This window comes from Galeopterus variegatus, unplaced genomic scaffold (assembly GCF_000696425.1).
Source record: "Galeopterus variegatus unplaced genomic scaffold, G_variegatus-3.0.2 Scaffold8646, whole genome shotgun sequence".
Lineage (NCBI taxonomy): Eukaryota > Metazoa > Chordata > Mammalia > Dermoptera > Cynocephalidae > Galeopterus > Galeopterus variegatus.
The window spans coordinates 101,805-117,249 of NW_007734757.1; the positions used below are offsets into that span (position 1 = coordinate 101,805).

Below are 15,445 nucleotides of genomic sequence, written 5' to 3' on the forward strand. Positions count from 1 at the left end.
CTCACACTAAAGATATAAATGCTGTGACCTTTCCGCCATTTTCTCCTTCTTACTGCTTGCATAGCCCTAGGCATAGATCACCTGCTGCTTTGCTTTAGAAAGCTGAGAAATGTTCCATTTCCTGGAACAATTTGCCATGTGGTTTTTCCCAGAAAACATCTGCATACTTAATTATCTGCTGATTCCCTCCTGCTGTCTATATAAACTGTGACCTTCTGGCTAATAAACGAGACTTGATCAAAATACTGTCTTGTCTCCATTTCTCACGTCTCTTGTCCCATCCAATTCCCACTCCCCCCTCCAGGGTCTGTGTTGAATATCCCACGGGTCGGGACAATGTCCCACCCCTGTAGCTACATCACTGTAGTTTATATGGCCAGCAGAGTTGACCAGCATTTATGAATCCTGTATTTCAAATTTGCAGGAGACAGGGTATGATTGATTAGGTGGAGTCAGGGCCACTAAGATGCAAGATCCTCTCTGAGGATGAGTTCTAGATATCCTCCCCTCTGCCTTCTCAGGACCCTTGCTCTGTCAATTACTTCCTCTTCCATCTACATCTTTAATCCATCCTCTCTACTGGTTTCTTTACACCAGTGTTCAAAACATGACCACATCTCTCCTAATCTTAAAAACATAAACCAAACAAATGTATGTAAGAGGAGATTTATGGGAATTGGCTCACACTATTATGGAGACTAAGTCCCTTGATATGCTGCCTGCAATCTGGAGAACCAGGAAAGCTGGTAGTGTAATTCAGTTGGAGGCTAAAGGTGGGAGAGCTACTGGTATAAGTCCAGGAACCCGAAGGCCTGAAAACCAGGAGCTCTAATGTCCAAGAGCAGGAGAAGATAGGTGTCCCTGCTCAAGATGATACAAAGGAAATTCACCCTTCCTCAATCTTTCTGTTCTATTTGGACTTCAATGGGTTGGATGATGCCTGCCCACATTGGTAAGGGTGGATGTTCTTTACTCAGCCATCTGATTCTGCAGACACCCTGTAGTGGATTGAATTATATCCCCCGCAAACTCACCAAAACTTGTTTTGTGTCCCCCAAGTTTAATGTATTGGAAACTTTGCCTCCACTGTGGCTGTTGGGAGGGTGGGAAATTCCACTGTGGGCATTGAAAGGTTGAATCTTGAAGAGGTGATTGGATTGTGGACCATGCCATAGTGAATGGATTAAAAATGGTGGTCATGGCCATGGTTCTGAGGGCTTTGGGGGGGGAGAGTGAATGAGGAAGTTATTACTCTCTCTCTCTCTGTTCTCTCTGCTTCCACCATCTTGTAATGTCAGACCCCTGGGTCACTGTTGCCACCACCAGATGGACTTTGGAATTCCCAACCTCAAAAACTGTAATGAGTAAATTTCATTTTCTTTATAAATCACCCAGTTCTAAGCATGTTATAAGCAACAGAAACAAACTAATACACACCCTCACAGACACGCCCAGAAATAATGTTTTACTGGCTATCTGGGCTTCTCTTAGCCCTGTCAATTTGACTTGAAAAATTGACTTTCACACTACATAAGGTAACTCTCACAGGTTCCAGAGATTAAGAGGTAGATGTCTCTTAGGAGGGGCCATTTTTTAAGCCTATCACAATCTCTGCCTTCTCCATTTATAGGCAAATACCTTGAGAGTGTAGTATTCCCTTGCTGTGACCTTGCTATTCTTGCTTGCTGTTCTTGGTGAATGATCTTGATACTAAATCCATTGCTTTTTTTTTCTTTCTTGTAATCCAGTGCCTTTTTGCTCTTGATTTTGAGAATGGAATTCAACATTGTTGATAACTTTGTCTTTTTAAAATGCTGTCTACTCCTGTCACTCTCATGATTTTTCTTCCTTCTCTGCCCCTTCACAGTATTCTTTGTCACTATTTCTCCTCAGTATTCTTTGTTGGTTTTTGTTCCTCTGACTATTCCTTAAATCGTGGCATTTCTTAGGGCTAGTACGACCATTCTCTTTTTGTTTTAAACAGTCTCCTTAAGTAATTTCATTTTCTTGCTTGGCATCAAGTATACCTGTGTACTTATGACACCTGATTGTGAATATCCAGTCCAAATACCTTTGCTGAGCTACAGCCATAATGTCTAGCTTCCCACTGGACATTGCCACTTAGATATTTGACTAATGACTGAAGTTCAACCTGTCTGGAGTTAAACAAGTTATTACTTTCCTCTTCAAAACCAACATCCCATCATCGTAGGTAACCCACTACTCATTCAGTTAAAATGCCCTCCTCCTTACCTCTTCATCCAATCAGTTACTAAGGCCTACCAATTCTACCTCTGAAATATATTTTTTAAAAAATTTATTTATTGGGCCGGCCCGGTGGTGCACTGGAGAGTGCGCCACTTGGGAGCGCGGCGGCGCTCCCTCTGAGGGTTTGGATCCCATGTGGAGACTGGTTCCCGCTCACTGGCTGAGCGTCGTGTGGGTGCAACACTGAGGGTTGCGATCCCGTTGCTGGTCCCCGGTACGGGCACAACACCGAGGGGTGCGATCCCGTTACCGGTCAGTAAAAAAGACAAAAAGGAAAAAAAAATTTATTTATTAATATTATATTATCATTTTTTTACATTCTAAGATGTTGTTGTCGAGCTCTTGGGGGGGGGAGAGAAAGGGGAAAGGAAATAGGGTGGGAGGAGTAGGAAGGAGAGGGGGCTTAGTTAAGGCCTGTGGCACCCCCCCCTCATTCTGGCAGGGGAGACCAGGGTTCTGAAGGCAGCTCAGTGGTCCTCGCTGGGCTGGTTGTGGATATTGGGGGTCTGTGGCTGAGGCTGTTGGCTCCCCATTGCCCTGGTTTGGGAGCCTGGAGTGCTTCCTGCAGCAGCTTGGTGGTTGTCACTGGGCCGGTTGTGGATGTTGGGGGTGTGTGGGTGAGGTCCTTGGCCCACCATTGCCCTAGCTCAGGAGCCTGGGGCACTTCTGGCAGGAGCCTGGTGGTCACCTCTGGGCTGGGTGTGGTTGTCAGGGGGTGCATGGCTGAGCCCCTCAGCCCAACCTCCTCCCTGGCTTGGAAGCCCAGGTGGCTTTTGGTCCCTTTCAGTTTTATAGGCATCCTTTGCTGGTGTTAGATCTTTACTATTCCTTAGTTAATATCAGACTTTGTCTCTGATCTGTGGGTATTTTGTTTTTTCTTTCAGTTCTGTGTTGGATTATTAGCTGTTCCCACCACTTAAACTCTGCACTGGAACAAATTTGTTGTCATTTGCTTACTTCTAAAATGGAGGAACTTCCTGTGGTGACCAGCACTTGATCCCTGTGGTTGAGCTAAATTGCTGCTTAGCTGCTGATTCCCTGGGGAAGGCTTTTTGTGCAGCTGAGGTTTTAATGATTGACCTTGTAGTACTTCTGGGTCTTGTGAGGTCTGGTGCACCTGGGTTGTGTGGAAACTCTGGTCTGGGCCTGAGTCCTTTCAGCAAACTGCACCCCCTGCGGTTCTATATTCCTGACCAGTCTCCACTGAGTGGTCCTGCACTGACTGGGGGACAGATCAGCTGTCCATGCTACACCCTAATGTTTCCCTAGTGGGCCTGTCTCCCCTGCTGCCTGAACTCCAGACACTTCCCATGTAACAGACCATGTGCCTGTCCCTTGCAATGATTCACTGGCCTCTGAGTGGCTCCTTTTTTCAGTTATCTGTGACTCCTCACTTCTGCGTGGGTTTATGGGAATCCTGTTAGTGTTCTTGCTGGCTTGGAGGCCACCAAGACCCACTTCTCCTCTGCTGCCTCTAAGCAACTTCATATGAAGGGCACAGCCGTGGCTTTTTGCCAGCTCTTGCTCCATGTGCTCACCGGCTCCAGCCTTGAAGTGGCCGGTGCTTAAAATGGTGGAGGTGATCCTTTCTTTCTGTCATCATGGCTTCTCCTGCCTTCATGAACTCCTCCCCTTCTCCTGAGCTCTAGCAGCCCCAGCTTGGCTGTGGTTTCTTTTTAATAGTTGTAAATTGGTTAATTTGTGGGAGAGAGTGAAGCTGGGGATCGTCTATTCTGCCATCTTGACTGGAAGCCTCTACCTCTGAAACATTTTTGAGTCTGTTCAATTATTTCATTAGTCAATGTTACTTTCCTAGTTCAAGCACCACTATTAAACTATTCAAATAGTCTCCTAGTGGATTTCTCTGTAGTTAGTATAACCCCCTTTAATCCATCCTCGACTCAGCCACTAAAATATTCTTTCTAAAGTAAAGATCTTCCCACATAACTCCCTGCTTAAACCTTCAATGCCTCCCCATTTCCCTCAGGAGAAAGTTTAAACTTATGAAACATGACTATAAGGCCCTTCATCATCTGGTCCTTGTTTCATCTTCTCTTCTCCTACTCCCTCTTTTAACTCATCCTCCATTATTGGAAACCACTAGAAGTTTTTAAACAGAAGAAGATAAGATGTTACTTTCAACTTAGAAATACCACTCTTACTCCTGCTTGGAGAATAGATTTAAGACGTAAGAATAGAAAAAGGGAAACCAGTTGGGAGGCTGTTGCAGTAGATCAGGTGCAAATCAGCAAGGTTTCTGCCTAGGGATATTGCAATGCAGATGCTTATATGTTGAATTTAGGCTGCATTTTGGAAGAAGAGATAAGCTTTCTGTGAGTTAGCTTTGATTATGATAGAATGCTTACTTTTAAATGAGTCAACTGGTAATGGGAACTAATTAGAAAATGGGCTTTTCCTGAAACCCTGATGATTTCTTATGGACACAATAATCATAGCTGCCATATATAATAACAAACACTAATCATGCATCTCTGCTATATAAGATACTACTAGGTGCAATATGTAGAATCTAAAATGAACCTATATTAGTATACTTTTTTCATAAGCATTTATAATAATGACAGTCATAAATGTTTTCAGCAGTAAGTTAAGGGTTTTTAAAGTAAAACCTTCCCTTATTGAGTCATTCATTTTGTAAACCCAAGCCTTTGTTTGATAAAGAGATAGGATAATATTTGGGGTAAGTACAATATTTATCTAGCCATTCGATCATCACACACTATTCAATAAACATACATAGACATTGAGTTAAAAAATAAGAGAATCAAAACATCAGGCTGCAGGACCTGCTGAGTACAAATGTGTCACATTTATCAAAATATCCCAAGTCTCATTCCTCTGACCTGCTTGAGAAGCAGAAATTTAGTCTTTTCCTGGATTCTCTTCCCAAGTGTTTTTTCTGGAATATCACAGTGGGAAGGTTTGCATGCAATCAGTGCTGACCCTTTGTTCTGCTGGCTGTGGTGTAGCCATTCTGCTTGAAGGACAGAAGCCACTCTGTGGCACATAGCTATCTGCTTGAGCCACTGCCCACCTCTCCCAAACTGCTGATCTCTGAGTTATCACTGCTTGGAACTCTCCAGGCCTGTGCTGGACTGCTAGCTCTTGGCTTGATCTATGCCTTTCCCCACAGTCCTTTTGGGAGGGAGAGCAGGAATGTGTAGGAATCTGGGGGCCATCTGGGGAGGGGTAGAGAGGATGTGTTGGAGGGTGGTCCTGCACACCCCTGCTCTGCTGCTGCCTGCTCAGTCACCAGGCCTCACTGCTTAATTTGGCCTACTCAACTAGATAGCTTCTGCCTTCATAATGATTTCCTCCCAGGTGCACCACAGCGCCTTCCTTTGGAAACTTGAAGTTCATCAGACAGTTCTAGGTATGCCTGATCTCATTTGTTGATGGTGAGAAGTTTCTTTCTACAGGTCCTCTAGGCTCCTTTCAAATCAAGTAATGTAGCTGTGTCTTCACCTCAGTGTTCCTGAGCATTCTTTGACAATTAGGAGGCTAGTCTGCCCTGGGTGCAGAAGACTCTAGAAGGTTATGTGGCCTGAGTCTTGTATGTAGTATCAGGATACAAACTCATTAAGAAAATAAAAGTTAAAATTACTCATTACAAATCTGTTGTATCTAAGACAAAAGCAGGAATGGAAGAGAGCTTAATGCTCCTTTGCGTCTGTAAAAGTTGGAGTAATACCACTTTATAGTCCTAGTTAGAACATATATCAGGTCCCTATATTAAAGTTATTCCTAACTGAGACTTAGCCAATTAGTACAACTCAGAATGGGTAGTTATGGAGTTTCCAGTTGGTTGAAAAAATATGGCTGCTATGTTTTTCACTTCTTCCTGCCTAGAGGTGGAGTTTATTTCTCCAGCCTTAAATCTGGCCTGGTGTTGTGCCTCGCATTGATCAATGATATGAAGCAAAAGTGATGTTGCATGAATTCTAGAACTTAGGTGTAGGTTGCCTTGCAGCTTCATCATTTTCCCTCTTGTAGCACTCTACACCACCATGTACGAAAGCTTGGGCAAGATTAATTAATGATGAAAGACCCCTTGGAGAGAGAAGCTCAGCCTATAGCCAGCACTAAGGCTCCAGATATGTGAGTGAGGCCTCATGAGAAAGCCCAGGTGAGACCAGCAGAACGAGCCAGCTGAACTTAGTCCAAATTGTAGGCTCATGAGCAAGTAAATGCTATTGATTTAAGCTACTTTTTAATGCAGCAATGAATACAGAGTGCTCTGTGCAGTTGTAATTTATCATTGGCCTTTCATTGACTGTGCACATTTTTGATGTAAAGAAATAAAATATAACCAGAGGTTTTCTGTTGTTTTCATTCTTATTTTTTTTTTTTAAATCTTAACCTAGGTGAGGTTAAACCATTAGTGGTTTGCCTTATCCCAGCTCCACTAGCATTTTGAGTTCATCCCCTCATGCTGCTCTTGTGACGCTCTATTCATCTCTCCATATCACACACATAATAAAGAGCAAACTAAATGTTGATGGGACAGCTGTACATCCTACTACCTCTAATTTAGTCACCCTTTCTAATAGGACATGAATCGCATACTACATGCCACATTGGAAGCCTTTTTTTTCTCTCTTTCTCTCTCTCTCCTTCCTTTCTTATGGAAATGAGCTTTATTTTCACTCTTTGGAAAGTATATATTTTCATTCCTATGGAGTTCTTCCCTCACAAATATGAAAAATAAGCAGGAACATATTTTTAAAAATCTGTAATTTTCATGCACAAATAATCCCTAGTCTCCCTTTTTCCTTCCCCTCAAGTGACCTATTACCAGCTTTTCCCTTCGATCGCTGTGGCCAAATTTCTGTGGTCCTAGGAAACAATTCCCTTGGCCAAATACACTCAAGGTGGCAATCCCAGGTCTCTATAGCAATGTTTAAGTAACTTTCAAATACAGCTAATTAGCCACCTTTCCCTTTATGGAGGTATTACATATGGCTTTTTACACCAGGTGATGATAACACTTCAAAAGCAGGAGCTCTTCACTTCATGGTCCTATAACTCCATGGTTAACAATTTCATTGTTCAGGTAGGTTAGATGGATGGAAACTGTCTTTGATGGAGATTAGAACTTCTAGTGGAAACACGCAGAACAGTGAGAGGGAGAATTTAATCAACCAGAAGAAATGAGTCAACTCTGTTATTCAACAGGGAAATTGCAAAAGATTAACTAACAACCAAAATACAGAAGACAGCAGGATGATGAGTAGAGTCAGCTCATGACATTTCCACAGATGTCCTGAGTGTAGGTCTCCAGGAAAAGAATAAAAGGAGGAGTGGAAGATTTGAGTCCAGTGACAGTAAAATGTGAAAAATTTTCCATAATGTTGAAGAAACTAGCTTTGATATATTGTGATTTCCTGGGCTATATGCAGAAGGTAAATATTAGACCATCACAGCAAAAGAAACATGGTGTAGTTGAAATAGCCTGTACTGATGAAGCCAAGGATCAAACATATTAATTTTGGGTTTGCCACAAACTTGTTCTGTAGCTTCAGCAGAATCATTTTCCCTCCCCTCCTCAACTGTAAAGTAAAAGGATTTTACATTCACTAGCAAAGTTTTTTTCAGGTCATACCAACAACAAACTTCTACAAGGCTTGTTGTGTTAATAGCACAAGAACAATCATTTTGGGAGTGTCTAGCTCCCGTGGTTATTCCCATACATCCTTCCTGTATTCTGAATAGTGTCCTGAGCTCCTTCTACCCAGCTCAGGAAGAACAAACTAGTGCAGAAACTTCTATGATGATCAGATTGAAATGTTTCCTTGCAAATTTTAGTATTATCCAGTAATTCTAATTTAAACTTGACCTTATTAGTAACTTAAGATCAAAGGTTAGAAAGCAAGGATCACAAATCTTTATCTGAGTGACTCCAAATATTGATCAACTTTAAAAAAATCTCTATAATTATCAGCCTTGCTTGTATTGGTGGTAAGCCCATATGATTCATAATCTGTTTCTTCTTTACATTGGCCAGCACAAGTATTAGCAGACCTGAGCAGAGGAGAAAGTCAACTGGCTACTAGATGATCTCTGAGGTGTCTATCTCTCTTTTCTTACATTCTGTGCTTAGTGGTGGGAGTGTGGGCAGAGGCTTGTGCTTTGTGTTAAACAAATTGTGGGATTCAGGACACTATAAAGGCATACAGGGATTTAGTTGCTTATCACCATTTGTAACCTATTTCCCTCTTGCAGTTGTGAGTTAAGTGAACAGCTTCACTCTGTCTTCACTGAAAAGATAAGATTTAAACTACTATTCTGCCCTTGTTAAAAAAGGTGGTGTTTAGTGGGGGCTGATACAAAGTGTGGTGCCTAGAGACCTCAAGTTTTAAGTATAGATAGAACACAAAAGATTGGCTAGAAAGCAGTATCACCAACAATGAATGTACAAACCTGTTTTCTAAATTTTTACCAACACTAAGAATTATCTTTTTAATTTTTACTAACCTGATATATAGAAAATAAAAAAAATTAAAGATAAAAAAGAAAGTCTTGTGTAAAAATTAAGAAGGGTTTAGGATTGAGTGGGAGTTGGAAACATTAGTAGATTAATTTTCAACTTCTAAGGGAGCAATTTAGAATTCAATCATTTGCTGATTGAATTGAACTGATTCCAAGCTGAGTTGCTCTTTATGAATGTAAATATCATTTATATTGTTATCACATGAAAGACTAAAAAAGACATTTTAAAGAGATATTGAAGAAAACATCATTTACAATGACAGGGAATTCAGTAGTGTTCCTTGTGAGACCATTATTAGAACATGATTATTATTAGTGTTTTTGGTTGGTTACCACAATATAAGAAAAATGTATCTCCATTTAGTGTATATAAAAGTAAGGGTATCAAAGAAGACTTCACGGAGGAAGGAATTTTGCAGTGTGGCGTGTTGAAGAGAAAGGAAGAATTAGAGCGATGTTACGAGGATAAGGGCAATGCAGGTGGAGTGAACAACGTGGACTGAAGGCATGAGCTGAAGGATGTCAGTGTGTGTACGAGGGAGGAGTAAGTGCCATTTGGGAGCATGTCTTGCCAAGAGGAAGTAGTTCAGCTTAGAGTGTGAGGTATAGGTATAGATAACAACGTTAGTGAATGTTTTGAAAGTAGCTTTGATCCTTGTCTTAATTTGGGAGATAGATTATGGTCATATCTTTGAATGCTCTGAAGACACAACTTGTGTAATGTTTCAAATCCACATATGTTTACCTTGTAAAAGTGAAATTGATATATGCTCACTGCAAAAATTTAAGATAGTGAGAGCACAATGTTAAAGTTCTCTTCTCCTTCATTTCTTTCTCAGCCCCAGTTCTTAGAGACAATTGCTGTTAACAGACTTTTGTGCATCAGCCTAGATATTTTCTACCAATTTATTATCTTGCTTTATTTATCAATTTTACTTTTAAATCCAGATGGGATAAGGTAGTGCAGGAAACTTCCAACTTCTTCCCTATTGGTCTTGTCTAAGTAGCTAGGTCTATCTCAGTATTATAAACGGCTGCATTGTATTCCACAGTAGGAATCTAGTATGTTATTTAACTATTCTGCTAGTCTATACATTGAAGTTACTGTCAGGCTTTTGCTTTTAAAAACAATGCTTTAGCAAAAAACCGAAGAAATACTATTTCTTTGCTCATATTCAGGGATGTTTTCCCCTCCTATAAACAGAAGAGCTGAGACAAAATATATGACTGTGAAAAAATTCAGAAGATATTTCCAAACTGGCAAATATTTTATCAGTTTGCTTTCCCACAACCAGTTACGAGACTGCCTGTTTCCCCATTTCCCCCCCAAATCCTGAATTCTGTCAAATGTTTAAATATCTACCAAACCTATAAGAAAAAACTGGTATCTTCCTATTTTAGTATGTTCTTATTTAATTATAAATGAGGTTAAATATCTTTGCATACAATTAGACAGAGCCATTTCTAAAGAGTTCTTATTCTGTGCAACGTATATTTTTGGCAATAAAATAAACAATAAAGGATTATGACTTGCTTTGTGATTGAAATTGTCTCCAAGGGCATAAATTAGCCTCTATCTACTTTTCAGCCATTTTTTGAATCACCCGCGATTTTGCCAAGATCAGTGCTATTTATCCTAAACTGGAGTTTTTCCTTTCTCTCCTCTTTCAGGTAGCATGAGCGTTGTCAGTGCTGACAGAGGTGATGGATGGAGCCAATCAATCTGGGGTGTCTGAGTTTGTGTTCCTGGGACTTTCCAATTCGTGGGAAATCCAGCTCCTCCTCTGCCTCTTTTCCTCTGTGTTCTATGTGGCAAGCCTGGTGGGAAACCTCCTCATTGTGCTAACTGTGGCCTCTGACCCTCGTTTACAGTCCCCCATGTACTTCCTGCTGGCCAACCTTTCCATCATTGACTTGATATTTTGTTCCTCTACAGCCCCCAAAATGATTTATGACCTTTTCAGAAAGCACAAAACCATCTCTTTTGGGGGCTGTGTAGTTCAGATCTTCTTTATCCATGCAGTTGGGGGCACTGAGGTGGTGCTGCTCATAGCCATGGCCTTTGACCGATACGTGGCCATATGTAAGCCTCTGCATTATCTGACCATCATGAGCCCACAGAGGTGCATTTCGTTTTTAGTTGCTTCCTGGGTTATTGGCCTTATTCATTCAGTGATTCAGTTGGCTTTTGTTGTAGACTTGCCTTTCTGTGGCCCTAATGAATTAGACAGTTTTTTCTGTGATCTACCTCGATTTATCAAACTTGCTTGTACAGAGACCTACACACTGGGATTCATGGTTACTGCAAATAGTGGGTTTATTTCTGTGGCTTCTTTTTTAATTCTGATCATCTCTTACATCTTTATTTTGCTCACTGTTCAGAAAAAATCTTCGGGTGGTGTATCCAAGGCCCTCTCCACTCTGTCAGCTCATGTCACTGTGGTGGTTTTGTTCTTTGGTCCATTAATCTTTTTCTATACGTGGCCATTTCCTACATCACATCTGGATAAATTCCTTGCCATCTTTGATGCAGTTATCACTCCTTTTCTAAATCCGGCCATCTACACTTTCAGGAATAAAGAGATGAAGGCGGCAATGAGAAGACAATGCACTCAGTTTTTGAATTATAGTAAAATATCTTAAATACACTGAGGATATATAGAAAAGCAAAGTATACTAGAATGTCAGATGGATATGTGCTAAATAAGCTTTGTTAATTGGAAACGGAATGCATTAACCGGCTAATAGGCTTTATGCTCTGTCTTTTTTTTCTCTCCAAATTGAGTTGTGATGTCAATCTCTTGACTGCTTATATAAAAGACTTAAAGACTTAAAGGTTGTAGCTACTTTATCTCACCTGTCTTACCTCTATACAGTGCCAAATAGAATTTATTAATTGTATTTATTTTGTAATATAAATGTTAATCCATTCTAAAAGTCAGTATGTGGCTTACTGTCCATTTTTATTTTTCCCATTTTGAACGGACTATCTTACTTTAAAGATAAATATTAATTTTTACTTCACTTGATTTGTCTTTCTATACAGCTGATTTGTCTACTATCTTTTTAGTTCATCATATACTAATTATTTGCTAATCTGGCTGTTTCAAAGTCTAGTAAGGAGAAAGAAACCACACAAGTTTTTTGAAAAGAGAAAATTTGCAGGAATTGTTTACTAAGAATAAAGTTGTGTTAAACAGATTTTATGGAAAGCCATAGTTTTGGACTAGCCTCTTGCACTAGGCCTCAGCAGACCAGACCAAATCAGAATGTACCCAATTGTCCTAAGTGCCCATAATTAAACTGGACTTTGAAATGGGCAAGTTTTCAAACAAAGCAAAAGGAGATAATACAAAGCAGAAAAACAAAGCATAGTAGATTCCAGTCAACTTGAGTCAGTGCAATAAGGAACTCCCCTCTGTTTTAAGCCTAAAGGGAAGTAACTTTGATACATCAATCTGCTTTTTTGTTCTCTAATTCTGCCTTTTTTCCAGCCCTTTTCTGCCTGTAGAGCCAACTTCCTCTGCTCTGCTCATCAGAACAATAATTTTACTTTACAGAATGAGGTGTTGCTTGATTCTAGAATCACAAATAAAAGCCAATTAGATCTTGAAACTAAATTTGTTGTAGTTTGTCTTTTGACAGTTGTTAACTAGTTATTTGAAAAAGAATAAGATCATAAATATAGCATTTGTAGAAAGTGGCTTTCACCCCTATGGATGGGGAAATAAAAGAAAGAATTTTGAATTGCTAAAACTTAAAAAACAAAAAAACAACCCCCCAAACTAGTAAACACTTGAAGGAAGAAACTGTGAAGGGAAACTCAAATATCTGAGGCAGGGATGCTGCCTGGCTGGTGTCTCTGATCTTAGATGGGGCAGGGACACACCTCTGGGGAAGAGGTGCCACTGGCTGGGGCAGGTGTTCGGGAGGAGGGTGTGAGGAGTTTTTCCTCTAGCACTGGAAAAACTGCAACTGGATTCAGCTGCTGCTTTGGAAAGAGTGCCAAGGCTCCTGAAGTGAAGAGTGTGGCTCGGGGATGCTCACAGGCACAGCATGCAGAGAGAAAGCTCACAGAAAGCAAACAGGAAAGACCAAGCCCCTTCTTCTACCTCCAGCCGTGCAATCTCCCTCTAGTGCCCTCAGTGGCAGAGTCTAAACAGGGAGGATCTGGCAAAAAAGAAAGTGGGCAGAGCCCCAGCTCCTGCATCATACAGAGTGTAGATAGGTACATTAGAGATAAAAAAAATCTTATATAGCACATGCAGTTACTTAGAAAAGTATTAAACTTCCAGTAGGATCATAGAGTTTTTTTTTTTTTTTTTTTGTCCTTTTTGAGACCGGCCGCACCACGCTCAGCCAGTGAGCAATGTGAGCGCACCGGTCATCCCTATATAGGATCCGAACCCGTGGCAGGAGCGCTGCTGTGCCTCCAGAGCCACGCTCTCCCGAGTGCGCCACGGGCTCGGCTCAGGATCATAGAGTTTTTGAATTTTAAACTAAATTGTAAATTATCTAAGAGTTTTCTCATTTTAGAAAGTTAGCTACTGGAAAATTAACTGATTAGCCCAAACTCATAAAGGTAATATATGGAAGGCCCAGATCTAGAATCTAGGTTGACAGATTCCTGGTCCTTTGCAGTCTTCTATCATTTTAGATCACGTTTCCTCAGTTGATAAGTCTGATATCCCCTCTGGACTCAAATTTTCACTGACATGCAACATATATTATTCACCTTGTGTCTGAGTGTCTTTGTCAAATAGCAAAGTTTCAACAAATATTCAAGCATGATTTTCACCTGAAAAATCTATTCAGCCTTATTTACCTTTCTTTTTCTGATCTTATATTTTCTTTTTTTCAAATAAAGAGTTTCTTTTGGAATAGTTTTAGTTTTGCAGAAAAGTTGCAGAGAGTCCAGAGAGTTCCCACATTGAGTTTCAGTTCCCCTAATGTAATTTTACATTTCCATGGTACATTTTCCAAGACTGAGCTATCAACACTGGTACATTGCTATTAACTAAACTCTAGACTTTATTCAGATTTCACCAGTTTTTCCATTAGTGTCCTTCTTCTATTCCAGAATTCAATCCTGGATCTACATCACATTTTGTTATGTCTCCTTAGTCTCTTCTGGTTTCTGACAGGTTCTCAGGATTACCTTGTTTTTCATGACTGTGACAGTTTTGAGGAGTTTTGGTCAGGTATTTTGTAGGATGTCCCTCAATTTGAGTTTGTCTGAAGTTTTCTCTTACAGTTAGACTTGGATTCTGGGTTTTTGTAAAGAATCCCCAAGAGGTGTAGAGGTCTTATCATGTGATATCAGGGGGTGCATAATATCCACATGACATCACTAGTGATGCTTAACTTGCTCAACTGGTTTATTATCTCATCTTAAAAAGAGAAATGACTTCTTCGATGTTACATATGGCATGTGCATTCTTCCTACTTAAGTAGTCAATCCTTTCTCTCAAGTTATCTATGGAGCTGATGATAGTTTGTTATGATTTATGCATAAGTAACTTAGAGAATTCTTGGGGTACAAGCAAAGGTTTTCTTCAACTCTATCTCACCTTGGTTGGACAGTAAAGGCAAGCTGTGTACTTGATTGCTCCTTGTCCTTTTTTCTTGTTTCTTCTTTGTTTGAGTTACTTTTTGCTTTTATCCAGATGGAACTCTTGGCCTCTATCTTTTTGAGTTCCCTAGTCTTATGCCTTTACAATTGATGCTTGTGTTTCAAATCTCTGTCTATTGACTCTTAGTTTTTCCCTAGCAGTTCTCACTGGACAATTTTTGGTAGTGTAATCACACTATACGGCTGGTGCCCTTATGTTTCACCCAAGTTCTCTGGCCTAATTCTATTTGAGTGGACATTTGAGTATTTTGTCATGAATCTTTGACATGTAACTGTTAGCATAGCAACATGATGAATTAATGACTACTCTTTGTACCCTCAGACTGGGGTTCAGGACAGTGGAGAGAAAAATTGTCTTTTTATTTCTAGGGCTGGAATTTACTCACTGATTTAGATCAGTCATTTGCTTTATTATTATTATTTTTTTCTATGCCATCAAAGAGTGATTAATAAAATAATCATCACTAATTCAAAGGGTCAGTGCCTCATACTGCTTTGAAAGATGTGATCATTGTCATTGCAGATCTTCAGAGAGACATGTATGAGGGTGTTCACTGCAGTGTTGCTTTTAGTATAGAGCAGGTGTGATATTCAAAATATGAACCTACTGTAAGTATGGGCACTTTGACTTATCAGAACAGATGCTGGCTGCAGAGTTGGTGCAGGGTCCTGAAGACCCCTGCTGTTACAGACATTAACTTTTAGTAGCTGATTCATAAAGAGTTCTGAGGAAAGTACCTGGGGGCAGGTGGGACCTCAAGGGTCTTGTGACAGTGGCTATATTCTAACCAGTGTGTGATTATTTTAGAATTTTAGCAACCAGTATTATTACACTGGTGTATTCCAATTGATTGTAAACATTATTGAGATATGAGAATTGGAGAAGTTGGAGGCAAGATCATCCAACACTTGCATAATCATATGTAGTGGCCCTGAAAAACTTAGAGGTAATATGGGTAATGAGATAGGCAGAAAGTGGTGCATACCCACCATGGAATACTATGTGGTATTTAGAAGTAGTATACTAGATGTACA

The 15,445-nt window shown here is 40.3% G+C and overlaps 1 protein-coding gene across 1 annotated transcript; it reads left to right on the forward strand.

Moving 5' to 3' along the window:
• Window positions 1-10,467: 10,467 nt before the first annotated feature.
• Window positions 10,468-11,443, forward strand: LOC103608624 (olfactory receptor 4F6). The gene has a single exon (XM_008593034.1). It carries the CDS (start codon window positions 10,483-10,485, stop codon window positions 11,419-11,421), a length of 939 nt encoding a protein of 312 aa, XP_008591256.1. The 5' UTR covers window positions 10,468-10,482; the 3' UTR covers window positions 11,422-11,443.
• The last annotated feature ends 4,002 nt before the right edge of the window (window positions 11,444-15,445 follow it).